The 20,101-nt window shown below is 41.0% G+C and overlaps 1 protein-coding gene and 1 long non-coding RNA gene across 6 annotated transcripts in view; one reads left to right on the top strand and one right to left on the bottom strand.

Annotated features, from left to right (window-relative positions):
* Positions 1-20,101, bottom strand: part of LOC139110024 (uncharacterized) — a 198,845-nt gene that overhangs the window by 16,486 nt on the left and 162,258 nt on the right. The gene's annotated exons all lie outside the window — the stretch shown is intronic.
* LOC139110012 (nephrin) overlaps positions 1-20,101 on the top strand; it is a 186,597-nt gene that overhangs the window by 6,207 nt on the left and 160,289 nt on the right. For all 4 annotated transcript variants that reach the window (XM_070669502.1, XM_070669503.1, XM_070669504.1 and 1 more), the window contains exon 2: positions 1,900-2,097. In XM_070669502.1, the coding sequence (XP_070525603.1) occupies positions 1,980-2,097 (118 nt within the window). In that variant the 5' untranslated portion in view covers positions 1,900-1,979. The remainder of the gene's footprint in view (positions 1-1,899; positions 2,098-20,101) is intronic.

Below are 20,101 nucleotides of genomic sequence, written 5' to 3' on the forward strand. Positions count from 1 at the left end.
TTTCCCATAACCTCACAAGCTATACTTTGCGAAAATTAATCTTCACGCCGGAAAACATTTATACAACACGATAAATATATTCAAAAATAGTTGATTTCTCGTACGCGTATTTATTTCATACAGTAAACATATGGTCATTTGTTGAATTTATTGTGTAAATTTAACTGATTGTTTTAAACAACATATGTTTTCGCGTTAAAAAGCGGGTACATTTATTAAATAAAATCGACGTTACTTGATTTATTGTTTCGCATCTACTTATGTAATCCAATTAATGCATTCGAAATTTATCGCCCGAATTAGCACGAGTTTTTCTGTCTCTCCTCTCAAAAAAAAAAAAAAAAAATAGCGCGAAAATGACAGAAGACAAACAGCGACAGTTATAGTTAATTTATCGCTTGCTCGCGATTTACAAGTGACTATTCAGCGACGTTCGAAATGACGAGACGGTTGCCTCGATGAACCGGCCCATGCGTCTGCGAGACTCGGAGTAATAACTTGCGTTGTTCCCGAAAAGGATACCGTTCACCTGGCGCGTCCCGTAGATTTCCCACGAGTTTCACGATATGCGCGAAGCTTCGGTGGATCCGGACATTTTTCTCACCGTGCATCATCATTACTTTCATTCGCGATTCTCTCTTCGACGACGCGCCAAATCTATCGTGAAGAAAAATGCATCGCGAGACGCGGACAATTTTCTATTATAATCGGGGACGATATCGCACAATCGATTGCGCATCCGTCGGTTCGTTCGCGCCCGTAGCTTTGCTCGCCTTTCTCGGGGAATCTCGCGGAAATCCCCGCCATTGTTCCGCCTTTTCGCAGCGACGTATCTCACGTTGGAAAGAATGGCCCGCGCGAAAGAACGGGACGGCGCCGAGCTTCCACGGTCGGTTGTCATCGAAACGATTTCAAAGAGACGTTCGGTAACTCCCAAAAATAATAGAAACGCTGGATACGTCGCGCAAACACGGTGCAGGAGAGTATGAATATTTTTTTGTTACAAGTAAACAAGCCTTTTCGATTTTTTTTTTTTCTTTTTCTTTCAAGTCATCGTGATATCTTTAAACTCGTGAGAAATGAACGACGAATGGAAAAGGAAGAATTAAATTTGTGTACTATATTGTTGACGGAAAACACATGTTTAAATGATTGTGTTGTAATATGACTAACTTGAGAGGATTTTACTTTTCAAATTTCTTGCCTTTAAATTTTTCGTAAAATTAATTTGTTATTTGAATTCAGTTTTAATTAATAGAATTAAATAAAAAGGCGGTTTATTAATCGAAAATTGTAGGAAAGTTATTGAATCTTTTACTTAGCAACATTTACACTTTTACGTAGCAATCGTGCAAAATTTATTGAAGTAGGTACATCTGTTACAAAAATTTCCGGAAAAGGCAAAATATTCGATAGCATTTTTGACACGTGTTGTTTGGAATGATCGATTGACTCTGGTTTTAACGGAGCTCCATCCTGATAAACCGTCGATCGTTGTTAATCCGATAGCGTCGTACGCGCCAAACGCGGCGGCGAAATTAACAATAAACGCGTCACGCGTTATCAAACGTGGCTGTTCCTACTAAATGCCAGCTACATGTGTCGATGCTATCGCGGCGTGAAATTTCACTGAAAACGATTCAAATAAAACGTTGTTCATCCAGAAATTCGAAATTTCATACGTGCGTTTGAAGCTTTCAACATCATCTGCTCTCCTTGAGACTTTAGGATATATAATGATTTTTTATTTTTTCGCAAAACGAAAAAAAAATTGCACAAAAATATTTGATATAAAACTTTAAGCGTATTTTAAACTCATAAAGAAGAATATATATTTTTATAAAATTTAAGGGCATCTTACTTTCTTTTTATTAATAATAGTTTCTTTCTTGTTAACAGAGTTCATTGTCTGAGAATCGAATGAGACGCGAAATGCGTTAGGATGGTACGAGGGTGAAATCACCAAGACGTTCGTCAGTATGCTGCTGATATTGATAGTGGTGACGTGCATCGAGATATCAACGCTCGCCAATGCACAGTCGAAGGGAACGACTTCTTTCGAAAATGACGCGAACAGCGACGAACCCGAACACCCAAGTAAGTACAATATATTCCGAAGACATTAAAAAAACAAAAAGAAATCAAAAAAAGAAATAGAAAACATGGGTTATGCATGAGACTGCCAACTATTTATCTTGTAAAATAATTTACGAATATAAGTTAGAAGCAAAAATTGTTCGAAACAGCAACTAAGTTATTTGCTGTTTGACTTGTCCACACGTTGGCGTTGCACAAACCAATTATTTAGGGTACTTGTGCTCAGTAGTTTGACCGAGTTTTGGGTTACTCTACCCACCGTGAGTGACGGTTAACTAGATATTGACAAATACGAGTCTGACTTAGTTATTAGCCTAAAACCCAGCTTAGCTACACGTGTAAATAGCGCCCGTTGAAATAACGGCATTGCTTAATCTTCTTATAAACGTGCGAAATGCGTAACGAGCTAATTGGCGGAAGAATTGAAACGCGCCGAATATTGTCCGCGAGCGCGAGCGCGTTTTTCTTTCCGGCGGCATCATACGAGCGTAATGCATTTTTTTTTTCCCACGTGTGTATACGTGCACAATGAATCGCTGAGCACAATTTGGCGAAATGGCCGTGGGAACGCATTTCAGCGCTAGGACGATCCCTTTGGCCGATTTACGACGCGCAAGCCAACCGAGGCAATGGCGAAACGTCGAGAGGGTAAACCACTCGTGGAAATTGCCGCGCGTGAGTGCGAAACTTTTTTTTTCTTTCTCCTTTTTTTTTTTTCTTTTTAAATTTATTCGCGTACCGCTGGCGGAATATTAAGATTAACGTTCAAAGCCGGTGAAAGGAGGAGCACAGTGGAGCGAAGTGGATGAGCCGATTCGCGCTAACTTCGACGATAAAGTTCTTCGAAACATATCGAGATCGCAATTACCGGCCGCCCACCCACAGACGAGAATCGACGGCGAAAGTTGCGAAGATCGACCCCCTAGTTGCTTTAAATTTCCATGCTTCACTTTCGCGAAGTTCTCTCGAGAAGTTTGATGATCGCGTCGACAAGAGTGACACTTCTTCTATCCCAGGAGAGTAATGTTCCGTCTCTCGGTTTACGCACCGTTCGCCGTCTAGGACGCGGCTATCAATTCGCTTTGAGTCGTATGAATTTTTACAAATTTTTTTTATTCCCGCTACCGAACGATCTTTTGCATCCTGCTTCGTTATCCGCTTTAGTTTGCATTTTTTTTTATTGTTTCATATATTTCAATGCACTTTATTCGAAAGAACGGAAAGCAACGGAATAATATTTTTTTTTTAATTTTATTTCGATTGCTCATTTTCTATTGTTGCAAATATTTTTATTCGAATATATTATTCGTTTATGCGAAAAAGAAAAAAATAATAATAAATAAAAAAAAAAGTTTTGTCGACTAAACTTTTTTAACGCGGAAGATTCTTAAAATCTGTTATTGAAGTTCATAAAATAATTAACTGGGACGAAAGCAATACTAACAAATTATGTGGCCTCGCGTGTCGACTGCCCGTTGGAAGTTTATACTGGCAAAAGCTCGGCGTACTTTATAAGTTCTCCGCACGAGGCCAAACTAATTAGATATGTATGAATAGCCCGAGCGTCGGTCGGGGACATATAATTAATGCGGCCCGCCGGCTAAGTGAGAAATTAATTATAATATGGAAATTGGAGTTGTGTGTGTTCTCTCTCGCACTCTCTCTATCTCTCTCTCTCTCTTTCTCTCTTTCTTTCTGGCTCTTGTGTGTGTCTTCTCGCTCCGTTTCTCTATTATTACATGCTAAAACTCTGACCATGCGGGCCTCTATCTTTCGGCACTGTAAAAGATCCCGATGTAGATGGATGCAACTATATACGCGCGTGTTCCGCGCAGCGAACGGCATCGCGCTCTCTTTTCAAAAAAGAATCTTTTTTGCGCATGATAAAACCATCAGCTCCTTAGAGCGAATTTATCGCCGTACGTGACTGCCTACGCGAACGTCACCCGCGAAACATTCCCGTATAATTCGTCGTCGGAGCTTAATTTCGCGGGTGTTATTTTATCGCGCGCCATCGCGGACTTAAAATCGGCATAACTATATATCCTCTCGTTTATAGTTTTAAATAGTTTATTCTAAAAGTTATTCCGGAAGCTCGAACGGGAGATCGCATCGTCGGATTATAGAGATCACGTAAGTAACGCGCAAGTTTAGCTTCCCGCGCGAGACGCATAATTTTCAGGCCATAATTAAATTACGCATCGTGGTGCTAATCCGAAAGTTGCAATTACATTTTCCTTTGTAAGGTATTGTAAATACCGCCGAATCTAAATTAGATCTTGCAATACGTTCTCTTATTTATTTTCGTCGTTTATCTGGCAAGCGCAGACTCCTTTGGCGGATGTACGTGTATTTTTGAGAAAGTATTTGCTTTGCCTAAAATAAGCAGTATGTACTTTTGCTTGTATAACGTCGCATTGTGTAGATCAGTAACGACGGGTAGACGGATTCGTGCTTCAATCCAATGTTTCCCGTACGCGTTTCCTACGCGATGTCTTTCGCCAAACGGAATGTCAACATTTGCGTAATACGCAACGAAGCTCTCGAGGGACTAATTTTTAACAAATATTTGACGTATCTTAAAATAAAATAAAATTTGACGTATCTTAAATAAGTAAAGTCGTCGATAAATCAGTATATCGAAAATAAAAAGGTGTTAAAAATCTGCTTTTTACAATAAAAAAAAAAAAGAGCTTGGTATTATTATTAAAATTATATTAAATTTTAATTTGTAAATTATACACTTACGATAAGTTGGCAGATAAGTAATTTTTGTCGGGGTTTATTAATTTCATCGATTAACCATCGGGTTAACGATAATTTCGTTTCGCGGCCGAGCCCACAGGAGTTACTCTCGCCAATAAGGGGCAAGTTCGAGCGAAGCAACTTCTAGAGGCTATCTCAGTTGAAGTTACGGGTTAACGGTAATCTCGTTGACGAGTCTAACATACGGTCAGAATCCGCTCGACGAGTTCTGCAATTTTTGGGGTCAAAACCGCAACGTGCGAGCGCGCTAGGGCCTCGGCTCGTTAAGAAGTTCGCGAATAGCGGCAGCTCGTCGTGAGCGCAAGTACGTTACTCTCTTCAGGACTTGCTGTGGCTTATTTAGTCTCTCAATCCTTTAGGGGAACACTTAGATTTCTAATGCATATATTTTCCGCTTTAAATCTCTGCCTAATTGAAGGGCGCGAGTTAAAATTAAAGTGGATACTTGAAGAAAGATTATAAGATAATGTAAATAATATATATGCAACCATCATTAATTTTTTTCTTTTTTTTTTTTAAATAAAAAAGTTGAGATTTCTTAAACGGTTTATTTGGCATAACGAGTAATGAATAAATTTTGCTTTTAAGTTGGATTCTTCGTGCCTCGCTTTATACTACTTTTTTTTCGAAATATAAAACAATGAGGAAGATAGTTTGCTTCTCGAGAAGCTAGTGAATTTTCTAACAAAAACTCAGGCGCTTGAAAATCTCATTTTCATACTTCGACGCTGGCGCAGGTACGAAACTTATTCGATTAAAAGCTTGTGTAGATCGTTTCGAAGTCGCAAAAATGCGTCGCGCTGTATGGTTCGTAAATCGAGGTCGCCGCGGTCAACAGGCCCCTCTCGCTCGTTAACGAGTTTGCCAAAGTCCCGTCTTGGGTAGCCTCGACAACGAGTTGGGGATTCCGCTTAACTCGTTGCTTTGGTAAACTCGAGGACACTTTGTTAAGCTTAATCTCCTTTCACGGTTATTGGGTTCCGCTCTTTACGAACAAAAGGATGCGAGTCTGTCAGAGGGGGACTTAAGTCCTTCGAGATACTCGTGTATGTCGGCACCCATATTGTTGAGAGCAACGTGAAAAATTTGTTACCGATTTTATTGAATTCGCATTGAAGTCGCGACACTTTTCGTTGTGGAGAAAAAAATTTAAAAAATAAAATAAAATAAAAATTAATCAGATATATGATTGAACAAATTAATTTTTAAATATCTTTTTACCGCAAAGTATTCTTTCCCGGGATGAGATTTAAAATACTTTTTACGTCGCGTTTAAGGCGCATCCTGGAAACATGATACGCATAGTCATTATATTATCACGGTCTGACAGCCGGTAGCGCGGGCTTAACGATTATTATCATTTTAATAAAATTTTACTTCATCAGCATCTCATAAAAAGCGGTTAAGGAAGACGTTTTTGCTACGAGTAGTGACACAAAAGAGCTAACTTGATAAAGGATGCCTTTGTGAGGCCAAACAGATGACGTTAGTGGTTAACGTTGTACTTGTGCAATGTGCTGAAAATTTTAAGCTCACGTTTTTTCTGCCATTGGAATAATATACTGAGAATTAACATTAAAAGAAAAAATTTCGCGTTGAAGGAAACATGAAAGTTGCATATTAAGTAATTTATCCTATTTAAAAATTAAACATTATATGTTTTTCCGGTGTCAATGCAGTAATAATCGTTTTACGTACGTATCTATTATTTCAATTCACTGTATTTTCCTTTTTATTTTCTGCTCAATAGAGTCTGAATAGAGTTTAAATTACTCAATAATAACGTACTGTTTTTGTGAAATCGAGTATGTGGATATTGTATTATACTGTCATTTCCATGATCGATATTCAACGACACGACATCTTGAACAATAGCATATAAAAAGTATCAAATTTTGCACATGTGCGAAATCGTTATATCTTGATCATTAATTTTAATATTTTTTTCTCTCTCAATTGAAAAAAGCTGCTGTACTCACTTTTCTGATACACCATCGATAGCGTTGGTAAAATTAAATGTGCGCAGTATAAATATTAAACATATAAATTATACCAGAATGAATATATAATTCTATTAAAAATGTGATCTTCTTTTTTTGTTTCGCACAATAGCTGTTTGAAATAACGACGTATGAGTATAATATATGGAAAAGTCAGATCAGAAGGTATTCGATATTCTTCCGAGCTCTCCTGTTTAAAATGCATGCTCGAGGAAAAAAAAAAAAAGAACCCCTGTACACTGGTAGAAAGCAAATACGCAAAAATCCCTAAAAATGGCACGGTTCTCTGATACGGTAAAAAAAAAAAAAAGAAAAAGAAAAAAAAAGATACAATGTTAGGCATTCTCAATAGACACGCCGATAGATTGGAAAAATCGAAACAGCAATAGAAATGCCTCACGCATTGCGCTCCTGCGCTATGATAAATATTCTTAGCGTATGTATGCGCGTACATACATGGTGTAATATTCTGATACTCAGACTGCGTCCACGACTCTGTTTAACGCGCTCGAAAGTCGGGCGGGCGAGAATCTCGCGGATTTCAAGGGACCGCGGACGGAAGAACAATGAAAGAAGGGTTCATTCGCGTGCCGTAATTTAGGTCGGGCCGGTTAGCCGGCGATAAATGCATGGCCCTTTAAGTGGTTGCCTCGCGGCGGCGTGAGAAGGATCCTTGTCGGGTGGCCTGCTAGTGAAATACGATGAAAAAATTGTCCCCGCGAGGGTGCCGCGGACGAACGGGCTCGATTTAGATAAAAATTTCCGGCGTTTGTCACGCTCTTCCCTAATTAAAGGCGTTGGGATTAATGGAGGCAATTTCCCGACGAACCCACCCTTTCGGGCTGATCGATCCGTTTAACCATTGAATTTCTTTTCCCCTCTTAATGCCGCTCGGTCAGTTTCTGGTTTGCTTTGGAACGTATAGAACATCGGTGGCCGTTGTTTCATCTATTCGGCTATTGCTATCGCGATACTGTGCCTTGTAGCTGCAGTTGCTTCTTAACCACGTACTCGCGCACGCGTGGGATTAAACTTTTTGTTTTCATGTAAAAAGCAAAAGTAATCGCGGTGATAAGAAAAAGAAAAAAAAAAAGGGAAGTGAACGTTGCTATGATGCGTTGGTTAAATCCATTAGCATAATGAAGCACCAGATGCGTTAATGTTGCTAATTTTGCCATTTCGGCGAGTCATTAAATAACGAGAACGAATAAATATTACATATTAATATTGTTGGTTTTGTTTTGTAATTATTGCGAATGAAAAGTCAATAATGACGATAGAATTCTTATTAATTATTTGCCAAATAATTTAAATGCTATATAGACCAATGGTAATATTCATCTCTGGGGTAATATTTAAATATTCGATACAGTAACGATATGATTGAGGATATTACTACTTTGATCAAAGAGTTGAATGGAACTTACAGGAATATAGTAATTGAATTAAAATTTCTTTTTGATAATGCATTACAATGTAATTGTGTTTTATAAGAATTATTATTTTTTTTTTTGTCTTTAATGCAATTTCGTCATTGAAAGCTGACTTTAATAAAGTTTTATTAGAAAGTTTAATAAACGAGAGACGAACGAAATAATTGAAATAAATTTTGTTAATCGAGATTTTTGCGAGAGGGTGAGATATATTTTTTTCCAATAGTCATCGAGCTTGCAACTTCGTCAGCGATTCCGCCCGTTTGGTACATTTGCGTAGGAGATTAAAGTTTTCTACTTCAATGGCAGATCGGATGGAACTGCCACGCAAAAAGGCGCATGGTCCTGTACACTCGTGGACCAGCTAAGCAAAAAGGCCACTTCAATTTAATCCGGATGGTTACGGCCAATTTAACATTAATACTCGAGGGCTTCGCCGTGAAAAAAGTTGCGCCGGTGCGGGAGCTCTATCGGTCTAATAAATTAAACTTTTCGCTCCGCCATCGACATACCCGCTAACTTTCGCATCCTCTCCTGCGGTGCTCGAACTATTTTTCACAATAGCACATAAATATTTATTTATAGATACGTAGACTGAAAAGTAAAGGGACTTTTGTCATTTTTTTACATTAGAATAACAGCCCAGTAACACCGGTATTGTTACGCCGTTCGTACCACGTGGACCATAAGATTTATGCACTTTATGTAATGTGAAGACGTAAAAAACATTCCGCGGATAGAAAAATTTTGCGAAAAAAAGTGCTCCGAAGAGGAAGTAAAAAGTGAAAAAAATTAAAAAGAAAAAAATAAAAAAAAAAGAGAGAGAGAGAGAATTTTGTAGGAAAATACTTAAATCGTAAAATTTGTTTTCCGCGTGTTTAGTGTAATTTTATATAAGCACAAATTTACACAAAAGTTTCCTCGTAGACAAGTTAATCGTAACGTTTTAATTTAATCCGCGGCGCTAACTTTTCCACGATGGTCGGACGAGCTGTGCAGCGTCGACTCGACGTGAATGTCAAGGAAAAAGCTGCAATCCTTAAAACCAGCTCGACGCGCTGGCGGTCGAATTTTGTCGACCGCGATAATTTATTTAAATATCTGCGAGATGTAAAGCTACTTGTGAACCCGCGCGCACGCACGCGTTAGAACGGCGCGGTGAGGCGTGCGCGCTTTAAACTACGTTACGCGTGTTTCCGCATGATATTATCAGCCTTAGCCATCGTCATGGTGGCATCTAATGAGATTCGCCGTGTCGCAAGGCATACACTTGCAGCTAGTTTCCATCATAAACAGCCTTCGCGCCCCGCACACCGAGTGCGGCGTGTCTTACACTCATAGCCGCGCGCCCGCTTGTTCGCTACGACGATCAGGCGCCTCTAACGAGTGTTTAAACTAAGCTTGTTAACCAGCCACGGATGAGCGAAGGACCGTGTTGCTGCGACATGACCTATCGGATTTAAACGATGATCCCGCACCGACCTTCAACCCGAAAACGCTTTTGATTCCGCTATTATTCCGCGTCCGCGTCTTCGTTAAAGAACGAGGCGAGCATTACGACTTTCAGCTCTACGTAACGACGCCGAGTATTAATTCACTTTCTTCAAATGTGAGTTCGTGTTCGAAACGACGAGAGCTAACAACGCGAAGGGGATTAACTTTCTCGCGCGATATATACTATTTTAACAATTTTGTTATAATATTTCGCGAGGTTCGTACATTATTGTATGTAATATTACAAGGGCTATAATGGAGCACCTTGTTAAAGTTCCCTTCCTGTTGTACAAGAAGAGCTTTCGCCCCGGCGTAGATTACTGTTGTTAAGTTGACCTCTTTGTGCACACGCTCGTTTTGAAATAAGCGATTCATTTATAGCGAAGAACTTCCGAAAACAGGAGACTCATTTAACAAATTTTGCTCTACCGTGATTGAGTTTCCTAGAGTTCGTAGCATGTTATGCCGGCAATCTAATGCAACTCGACTATTAGCTGAATGCCAGACGCAGCTGGTGAACTCGAGAATCGCTTCCAGTGTCGGGGAAATATTCAGAGCTCAGAATTCGAACATGATGGACTTAGCGTGATGAGAATTAATTACCGCGCATGTTGGGTCACATTTATTATTTCATTCGCGTGCATCTTGAATTGTGGAATGTAAATGTGCTCGATGAATTTAATACAGTCTACTACTTCACCGACTTTCCGTGAAATCAATTTTTCGAAAATTGGTTTTATCTCAACGAATCGAAAATCGCAGTTTTCACGCGAGATATGAGAGCCTTTCAACATTTCCAGACCAAAGCTTCAAGTACCGCGCAAAGAAATTCGACTTCCATTCCAATTTGAACACAGAGGATAGATAGTCAAACGAAAATAGTGAAATTTGTATTTTGCGAGAAACGCTTTTTTTTCTCCCTCCCTATTTTTTTTTTTTTTTTTTTTTTATTAAAACCATCATCGTTCTCAAATCTGCATTGCGCGATCGATCCTCCTACTTTCTCTGTTTTCTCTATATGATATTCCCTTTGCAATTCCATTCTTCTTTGCTGTATTTGGGCACCCCCGAGTGAAAACGCCACTGGGGCTAGTGTCCAGCGGTGGTGCTTTAGCGCTCGCAGTAGTTCCGGTCGAACCGACAACTCACGCTGCGGTTTATGAATTACGAGACGTGATCCGCGCAAAGCGACAAACCGGAGACAAAGAGAGAGAGGAAGAGAGACGGAGAGAGAAATAGAGAGAGAGAGAAAGATGGAAGGTGGAGAGTATGAGAGAAAGGGAGTAGTATGATGCACGCGATGACGTACTGTCGTCGTCGTCAAAGGGTCCCAGGCTAACTCGTAATTAATCGAGTTCCGCCCGCGGACGCGCAGCGGACTATTCCCGCGAGCCGGTTTTCTATCGCCGTACTTTGTGCCTTGTGTTTTCCAAACCGGGTGCCGCCGCCAACCGGCTTTTAATTGATACATCCTGCTCGTTAGCCGTGCCCCCGGTCACGGCTCTGTCTCTTTGCCCCTCTTTCTCTCGCTACCCGCTGTTGTCTCAAATGCGCCGACGGCGAAAGGCTCCTCGTGCAGACGTGAGCGAAATATAACTCGGTCAACCGTCCGCGCCGCGATGATTCCTTTCGCGAAAATTTCACACCGAAAGAAAAAAGTAGATTTCCCCCGAATGACGACAGTGGAAATCACGTAAATATCAAGATTTTTATAAATCAGCTTTTAAACGAGACATTTATACATTCGGCTTCGTAGCGTATACGTGAAATTTTTTACGAATTTCTATATATCTATGCTGATCGAGCGAGATTGATTGCAGTGAGTTATTGGAAAAAAAAATTTCTTTTTTATTTCTTGTTTTCTTTTTCAATTTTTCTAGAATAACACGTATTTTTTTTTCATAAGAGATGTATTGCATTAAAAAAAAAGAAAAGAAAAAAATAGCTTTTAATGAGAACAAACACTTTTTTTTTTAGTAAAACTCGATCGTGCAGCCAGGTGTTTCCGCTCTCCTTTCTCTCAATAATCATTATTTGATATTTATGACCATAACTGTAATCGCACAAACCCATTTTGCATTATTCCCGTTGTAAGGAACAAGAATTTAAGTAATTAAGCACCGAGTTAAATCTTTCTCGAAAGGAAATCGGATTTAAATTACTCGCACGGACGCATTCGAATTACCCGCGCCAAATATTTCCCGATAATTACCTTTTCGTAAGACGCCCGCCGCCGTCTAACATGAGTACCGTGGATGATAAAGAGAACCTCGAGCGGAACTCGGACCGCAGTTCTTCGTAATCCGTCTCAAAGGTGATCGGCACGCCTTCGCCTCTTTCGCAAGGAAACTTTGCAGCACGTATATCTCCGGCCGGAGCGCAGTAGTATAAGTCGACCAATAGATCGCCCCGAGGCGTCCGAAGTTTTAATTAATCGGGGGCACGGGCCTCGAGGTATTTTTATTAATTTTCTCTCCGTTCTCTCTCTCTCTCTCTTTCTTTCTCTCTTTCTTTTTTCCTCCCTCCCTTCCCTTAATCTTCCCCCAATATCAGCGTTGTCCCGGACAACCCAGCCGAGTCAGCTCCAACCCTCTTCAGAGACCAGTGGAAGGATAATTGTGCCGAAGTTTTAACGGTGTACGGCGCCCGGTCCAAGCGAGATTACGATTATCTCGAGTAAACTTTCTACGTATCCGGAGATACGCGCGACGCATTCCGCGAGCGGGCCACGCCGTCGCCGCGAAAGCGAAAAAGGGGAAGTTCGCCTAAAGTACGTTGCGCGATAATTTCGTAAATTATGTACGGCACGGGATAGTCCGCCGCACTACGAGGGTATTTAACTACGTGGTATTTAAACTGATTTTTTTTTCCTCTCTCTCGCCGAATTATCGCGCTTCCGCCGCTACGGCCGGACATAAGTAGCGCTCGAGGTTAAAACTCGTGCTCCGAATTATAACGCGGGGATCGTAATTAATTGTAGGAAAACGATCACGATGAGCCCCCTCGATGTTGACACGCGCGTTACGCGCGCACTAGAATCCGCATTGCAATTTGCGATAATTACAGCGCATGATTATAGGGACCCGACGATAATTCAGATCGGCTCTGAATATTAATGCGCGCGGTCACATACGTATTACGAGCCGTGGAAGCGAGATGAATGACGCGTTGCGATAAGGGCACGGCGTATTCTGACCATTACTGCGATCTTCGACTGAACTGCTAAATTGCGCCAACGAGTATCGCGCTGTTAGATCCACGAGTGGCGACCATTAAGATAACCGGCGACACGTTCGTAATATCGCGGCGACGGTTATTAACGGTGATAGATTTGTTGCGCTGGGATTAAATCTATGATTTTACAATCTATAAATTCTAGCGTGCACTACATTTCTATTCGACGTAAATTCGGCCGTTCGAATGCAGTAGCCGCTTTAATTCGTGAGAGCGAAACAAAGCTAAAGACTTCTGATAGCGATTGTTTCGACGCGATATGTCAAAATCCATCAACGCTTGATACGCTCGTATTCGAATACTAATATGTGCATACGATAATGTTTATGATTGCAGGCAATATTCAGAACTCGTTACCGTTGTTGCATTAGATAGATTAAAATTTGCGTAACTCGATGAAAAATATAATGCTGCAGCGTGATTCTGAAAATTCGAGGGAGAATTACATTCGTAATTTCCGCTGACTGACTTTGACGTTCGCAGAGGCGGCCGAAAAATTTCGATCGCATTGGGAGAGATCTCCAAACGTTTGCCCGAAATGTGTTACGCATTTCCTACAATAATGGCTCCGGAATAATTTACCCGCTTTAATAATGCACCCATTAACGTCGTTACTTTTATTATATTATCGCGTTCTGATTCGAAGCATCGCGCTCGCAATGCTTGCGCACCGCTCCGAAACGATACCGCCGTTCGTTTTTGAAAAATTCATGGATCCGGCTAATTGCGCGTTCGGCGAGTTTATTCCTCGTATTTCTCTGCGTGCATTTCGAGCGTTTCGCATAATAATTTATCGTGACGCAGTCCCCAACGAGCGCGCGCGGCACTCAATGCAATTAGTCTGGCTGCTAATTATGACTGTTTCTTTGTTGTGCCGCCTCGTTTTTTGGCAAAACTCATTTTCTGACCACACCGCGCTGGGTGTACCGGCTGTGGTGATGGCAGAAAAATATGGATAAATTGCGAAAATATCATTTCATCTAACTAAATAGTAGGGCACTGTCGTACGTTTTTCCTCGTCTCCTCTCCGCCATTGTTAATAAATAAAATAGTAACATTACGAAAATTATCTCGCTATCAGTTTCTCGATAACATTCTATTTCTCTTTAAGCATGCAAGCTATAATTTGCAAGCCACTAAGCCACAATGATGCGGTATACTGCGGTACGTGCCTATAAAGCGCTTCTAGGATAACCGAGCTCTCTACTATCACGCCCTATTTCATCCTTTTGCTACTGTTATTCCTTTTGACTTATACATCAAGACGATGTCGAGAGAGCAACGTTTCCCGCGGCTCTTAAACGATTTTAATTACTTTCAAGACTCATTAATTTCATATCGTCGCGCGCGATTTTATGTAGGAAGACTTGTTTCATGTTAATATTATTTAATATAAACCTTACGCCACGATGACGTTCACAAGTATTTTTGCATTATAAACAGCTCGCGATTATCGTTGAATAAATTGGCGCACGCCAATTTTCAAATGTTTATGAAAATATTAATTTCGTTTTCAGTATTTCTTTTTTTTTTTTTTTCGTATTAACGAGATTAGTATTTAAGATTTAGATAATAAAATTTAACGTCTAACGAAGATTTGCAATATTTCTTCGACAATTTGTAAAATGCATTTTGCGTACTTTCCGGAGTGCTTGCCGCTGCTCACACAGACTTCGATTACCCGAACGAATCTAAATGTACGGATTACACGCATGCATATTTACGCGAATGCGTCGGGGGGAGAGGGAAAGAGGGGAGGGGGCGGGCTGGTCGCATCAAACGGGCTCTCAATCCAACGGATGCATTTAGCGCATCGTGATGACGTGAAAAGGCGAAACCGATTTTATTCAGCCAATACTCTTTGGCTCGTAAATTCCAAATTCCCAGTGTGAATAAATCACAGGCCCCTACCGTGTGACGAGTTTTACTCGCGGCGGTCGTTTTTCTTTCTTCCCCCCCTCCCTCCTTTTCGCAAAATTGACAAGCGCAAAGTGTTAAGAATGAAATGTGAATTGAAAGATAAAATACTCCCGTCAAGCGAAAAATATTAGGATCGCAAATGAGCGCTATTAAAAGCCATATAAGCATAGAGAATTCTTATTGTAAATCCCTTATTTCAAACGTTGACTGATGGATTTAAATTCTGCCCGATATTCCAGGCAAGATCGACGCGATAGAACGAAAAGGGACTGCCGCCCGGCTTACGATTGCTAATTAGGGTTAAGATAAATTATGCGAAACATGTCACGGCTGTCGCTCTGTTTATTTTTATCAAGATTGATTCGACACGATTATAATTTAATTACCAAATGTCTTCTCACGCTAGTCGTTATTTATGGTACTGATGCGGTTTGCACGGCGTACTAAAGATAGAGGCGTTCGTTGCTGTGACGGAACACACATTTTCTCGCGGAATACCGCAGTGATACCGGTAAAAGCTATTAAAGCTTAAAAGTAACGCGTGATTGCGCGAGTAGATAAAATAAACAGGACGGAAATGCAGGAAGAAGCTCTTTTCGAACGGTCTATTATAGCTGTACGTGTAATATTTTACTCCATCGCGGCCTGCCCGATCGACCGCGTGAGAAATCGCTTTTCCCGAGCAAGCCCTCGCTTACCGCGTCGCGATATATTTTCCAGCACGACGACGCCATTTCCGAGCACTCACGAGTAGCCGGTCGACAGCGCACGGAAAAGATATTGGAGCGCCGTAAAGCGCGATGTTAATTGCCGCGAACGCCGGAAAACGCCGGAAGCCGGGAGTTTTCTTCGAGGGTCGCCGGCCGGCGCCGGCATCGCTTTATCGAAGAAACAGAAGAGTAAATGGGAGAGTAAACAAGTATTCGAGGAATTGCTCTCAACGGATGGGAAAGGAATCCCCGTCCCCGGTTGGTTTTCCGCGTCTAGAGGACCGTCATAATGCCGCATTATTATTCCATTAAGAGACAACGGCGAGCGTCCCTCGCTCGTGGCACGACGAAGAAATGATTGAAGATGTGAAAAGAAAAGTTAAATTCAAACTTCTGCCCTTTTATAATGAGATATAGTTTATGCGGCTAGAAGGACGTCCGATGATATTTCTAGCTCGAAAATTGCGAAAGATTTGAATATATTTTATCTCCGCGGAGCGGAGTACGGACAGTAGAGAGAGATAGAGAGAGAGAGAGAAAAAAGTGTAATCTGTAACGCGAAGTTAGATGAATTTAAAAAATAAAAAAATAAAAAAGAACATGCCAAGCCATACAAAGTGCGGACTTACGATAAATCAAGACGGTGGAAATTTTCTTCGATTATCACACTTTTCATTCTAATGAGCGAATTATGTTTAAAAAAGAATTGATCTCTTCTTAACCGAGCTCTTTTTTTTTTTCTTTTCTTCCCCTGAAATTGATGGCGTACGGAATCTCGGATAAATGATTGAGAATTCTGCGGCTGTTTACCCCCTTCTCTTCGGTCCCTCTTACCGCGCGATGGATCAATTAATTATACGACTGACAATGACGGAGCCCGGTGAGGAGAGTTCTTTTTGAAAATATACTCCGTCAACAATTCGCCGCGCTCGGTGATTTATGATTTCCGGATTTCTCACGCGGGCTGAATCCGCGTCCGGAGACGGATTCAACATCCGGAAAAGCGACTCGTCGGCCGAAAGCTCCGCGGCGGCCGGGGCGGGGCGCGCGGCCGTGGAAATGGGATAATTTTTTCGGGCACAAATTCGGGGTCCGGTAATAAGAACATCAATCAGTCACGGCTAATAAAGCAGCTAGGTCGATGATAAATGGCGCGATAGAAGTGGGCTGGCGTGGAATCGAGCCGAGAACGGAGCGACGACCACGATTCTCTTCGCTGCGCCTCGCGGGGAGTATCGTACAAACAGCTCGGCACGTAATTCGAAAAATTAAAGGAACGAAGAGAATAGAGAGAGAGAGAGAGAGAGAGAAGAGAAAAGAGAGGTGAACAGAGGGTTAGAGCGAAGAAGGAAAGGATTTACGTTACTGTGGATGAAAGAGCGGCCATGTATATATAGATTTACCAAGCCGGCGTTGAATAATGCAGTCTCTGACGTGATCTTTGCCATTTTCTCGGATACAATTTCTCGTGGAAAGCTCAGGCCCCGCGAGACGAAGACAGGGCGAGGGAAAAGAGAGAGAGAGAAGCCCCGACTCACCTCAATTACATCGATTCCTTTCTGTTTGCTCTTTATAACCAATCTCTTGAGTATACACTCCTTTTCCTTTCGCGGTCACCGCGAGGAAGCAGGACCGGAAAGGAATATAGAAAGGGCACGTAAGATGAAGGAAGACGGGCAAAAACGAGAGAGCGAGGATCGTCTCGCCGTTTTTCACAAATCAACGACTGGAAATGAGATTCAACGGCGACGCGACTTTTTTATAAATCTTTATATCGCGGCGCAGAGAGAAGGAACTTGTAACTAATATTTGCATGGCGTTAGCAAACGTTGACGCAAGCCCGCGCTTCTTATCCCTTTTAACGTGATTAAATAATTTAAAAAAAAATAAAATAGTTCGTCGCAATGCCGTTCGTACAAATGTGCAAAATATAAGTGCACGTGCAATGTGTGATGCATTGTAGCTATACAATTTTTTTTTTTTTTTTTTTTGTAAACCTGATAAAGATACTGTCATTTAATTTATTAATGGGCATTTAACAACGCCCGTAAATTTTCATATTTATTCCTATTTTTAATTAACTCAATTTTTATTTCGAAATTCTCGCATTTGTCAGTTCTCTCACGTTCATTATTCTTTTATTATAGCTCGCTCGTGGCACTATAGTAATGTTGTCGCCACGTTAATAAATTCTTATAATTCTTCGCTAAACTTTTAGGGAATCTTTCCTAGGAGCTAAATAAATCTTTTGCCTCGGTCGCGCAAGATTTATACGACACGAGAGAGACATATCCGAGCGAAAACTTAAGCCGCCTTAGCGAAATATTCATCTGTTCGCCGGAAATGAATTTCGTACACGGAGCTCTTACAATACCGCGGCCATCGAAGCGGCAGCGACAAGCTCGCAGCAATACCCGGGGATTTCCTTTGCGCGCAATTCGCGGCGTCGAAAGTTTCAGCCCTTTGTCGCGCGCTTCGATTCAGCATTTCGCGTCCGCTCTTTTGCCAGCCCCGCCTTTCTTAAAACTTTCGTCGTCTTGCGCCCACGCTTTTTCAAACGTGTCGTTTTCCTTTACTGCACAATGGCACCGTCTGAGAGCTGATTTTTGCAAAATCGCGCCACCGATCACGCGTTCTTTACCACCGCCGTTCCCGCCGTGTCGATGAAAATTATGCGAGCGCATCGTTCTCGTTCGAATCCTATATTTTTGACTTTACACACAAGCCCGCGCTGCCGTCACGCTGCTATCGAACGTGTGAAAAATGATACCACGCGACGGGACACAATCGGCGTTTCTTACAACGGAGGGAGTACGGAGACCTTTCGATTTCTCTAGCCTTGATGACAGTTATAAATTTGTTTTTTTTTTTTTTCTTAAAGTAAAATATTTCCCCTGAAGTAATATAATTTATATAATAAAAAAGTATTACGTGAAGAAATAAAGATTTGAATGATATTTAATACTTTGGTGCCTAAAGCTCAGATAACTAGAATAACTGATTTAATCTCTCCTCTAGTCTATCTTCTCTCTTAACTTTTTTTTTTAATTTTTTTTTTTTTGCCTTTTTAAGTATCTTTTTTTTTTTTTCTTTTCTCTCTGTGTTTCGTCGGTACGGGTATAAGGTATGGAAAAGATATTTCATGCGGTCCATTCCTTCCGTCCGTTATTCTCGTGCGCGCGGGCCGGAAGGCAATTACCGGCTGAGAAATGTCTACAAAAGTGGAACGTGCGGGGTGGAAATTTCGGTAGGTCTCGCGCCCTTTGTGCCCAAGCCGCATTTTAATTGCCCTGCCTCTGTACCTTTTCCCTTCTCTATTTTTTTTTTCTTCCTTTTTTCTCTCTGTGCCACGAGAAAGTGTCATGGCCAGACCTTTGCGCGCTTCAGGATACCACGAAACATGATTATTGCGATTGACTTTACGAAAGATTTATCTTCTTAACGCAAGAAAATTACAATAGAATAGAATTGATATCAAAAGTCACATCAGTTTATGATAATTTGAGATTCAATTCGAATTTCTCGTTTCACTTCAAGAGGAAAAGAATTAAAGAACGTAAGCGTACAAGAGAAAGCGTCTTAATCATCTGCCTGTTTCTTCATATTAAACATTGTGAAGTTTCCAGCTGGAAATTTCATAACGTTGCGAAAGCGCATTAATTAATGCAAGCAAAAATTTCGAAATAGTTGAAAGGAAGCAAACACACTTTCCTTTCGCGGCCCTGAAACTAAACAAAGTATGATATTTAACCAGGCTGGGTCCTTTTGTACGTTTCAACGAGCCAGCGTCTGGCAGGGAGGTAATTACATAATAAGAAATCCGTCAGAGAATCTCGCGGCAGATGATCTCAAACAACAGTCTTCCGCGAATAGCCGGCCCTTCGTGGTTTTCCGGTTTTGTTAATTACACCAGTCAACGGAAGTGTCACCGGCAGAGCTTGGCCGGCACTTCCGCTCGACAACGTGCATGTAGAGCGTCATTGTTCCACGAGAAATTTAATTTAAATCGTAGTTTAACACGGCGTCTGACGGCTAGCTCTAATACGACGCTGTTAAAATACAACACAACGTTTTTTTTTTGTTTTTCTTTTTTTTTTTTTTTCACCGTTAGTAGATAACGAAATTATCACGCGTAATTAATTTTTGTATAACGCTGCAATGTAGTAAGTTAAAATACAAATACTGTCTTGGTAATTGTGCCTTTTAGGATAAAAGTTAGTAAAAAAAAAAAGAAAAAAGTTAAGACATAAAAAAATTTATAATTAGAAAAGAAATCACATTTGTTTTAATATTCGTTATCTCCTGGCGTTGCGATAACGCGGGAACAATACTTGTCAAGCATTCGAAATGGGCGCACGTACGCGAGGCTCGGATATATGTTTCATTTCCGGGTGCTGTTGCGAAAGCAGCACTTGTAAATTTAACCGTGTCTCAGAATGTAACACGA

This window comes from Cardiocondyla obscurior, linkage group LG19, assembly GCF_019399895.1.
Source record: "Cardiocondyla obscurior isolate alpha-2009 linkage group LG19, Cobs3.1, whole genome shotgun sequence".
NCBI lineage: Eukaryota > Metazoa > Arthropoda > Insecta > Hymenoptera > Formicidae > Cardiocondyla > Cardiocondyla obscurior.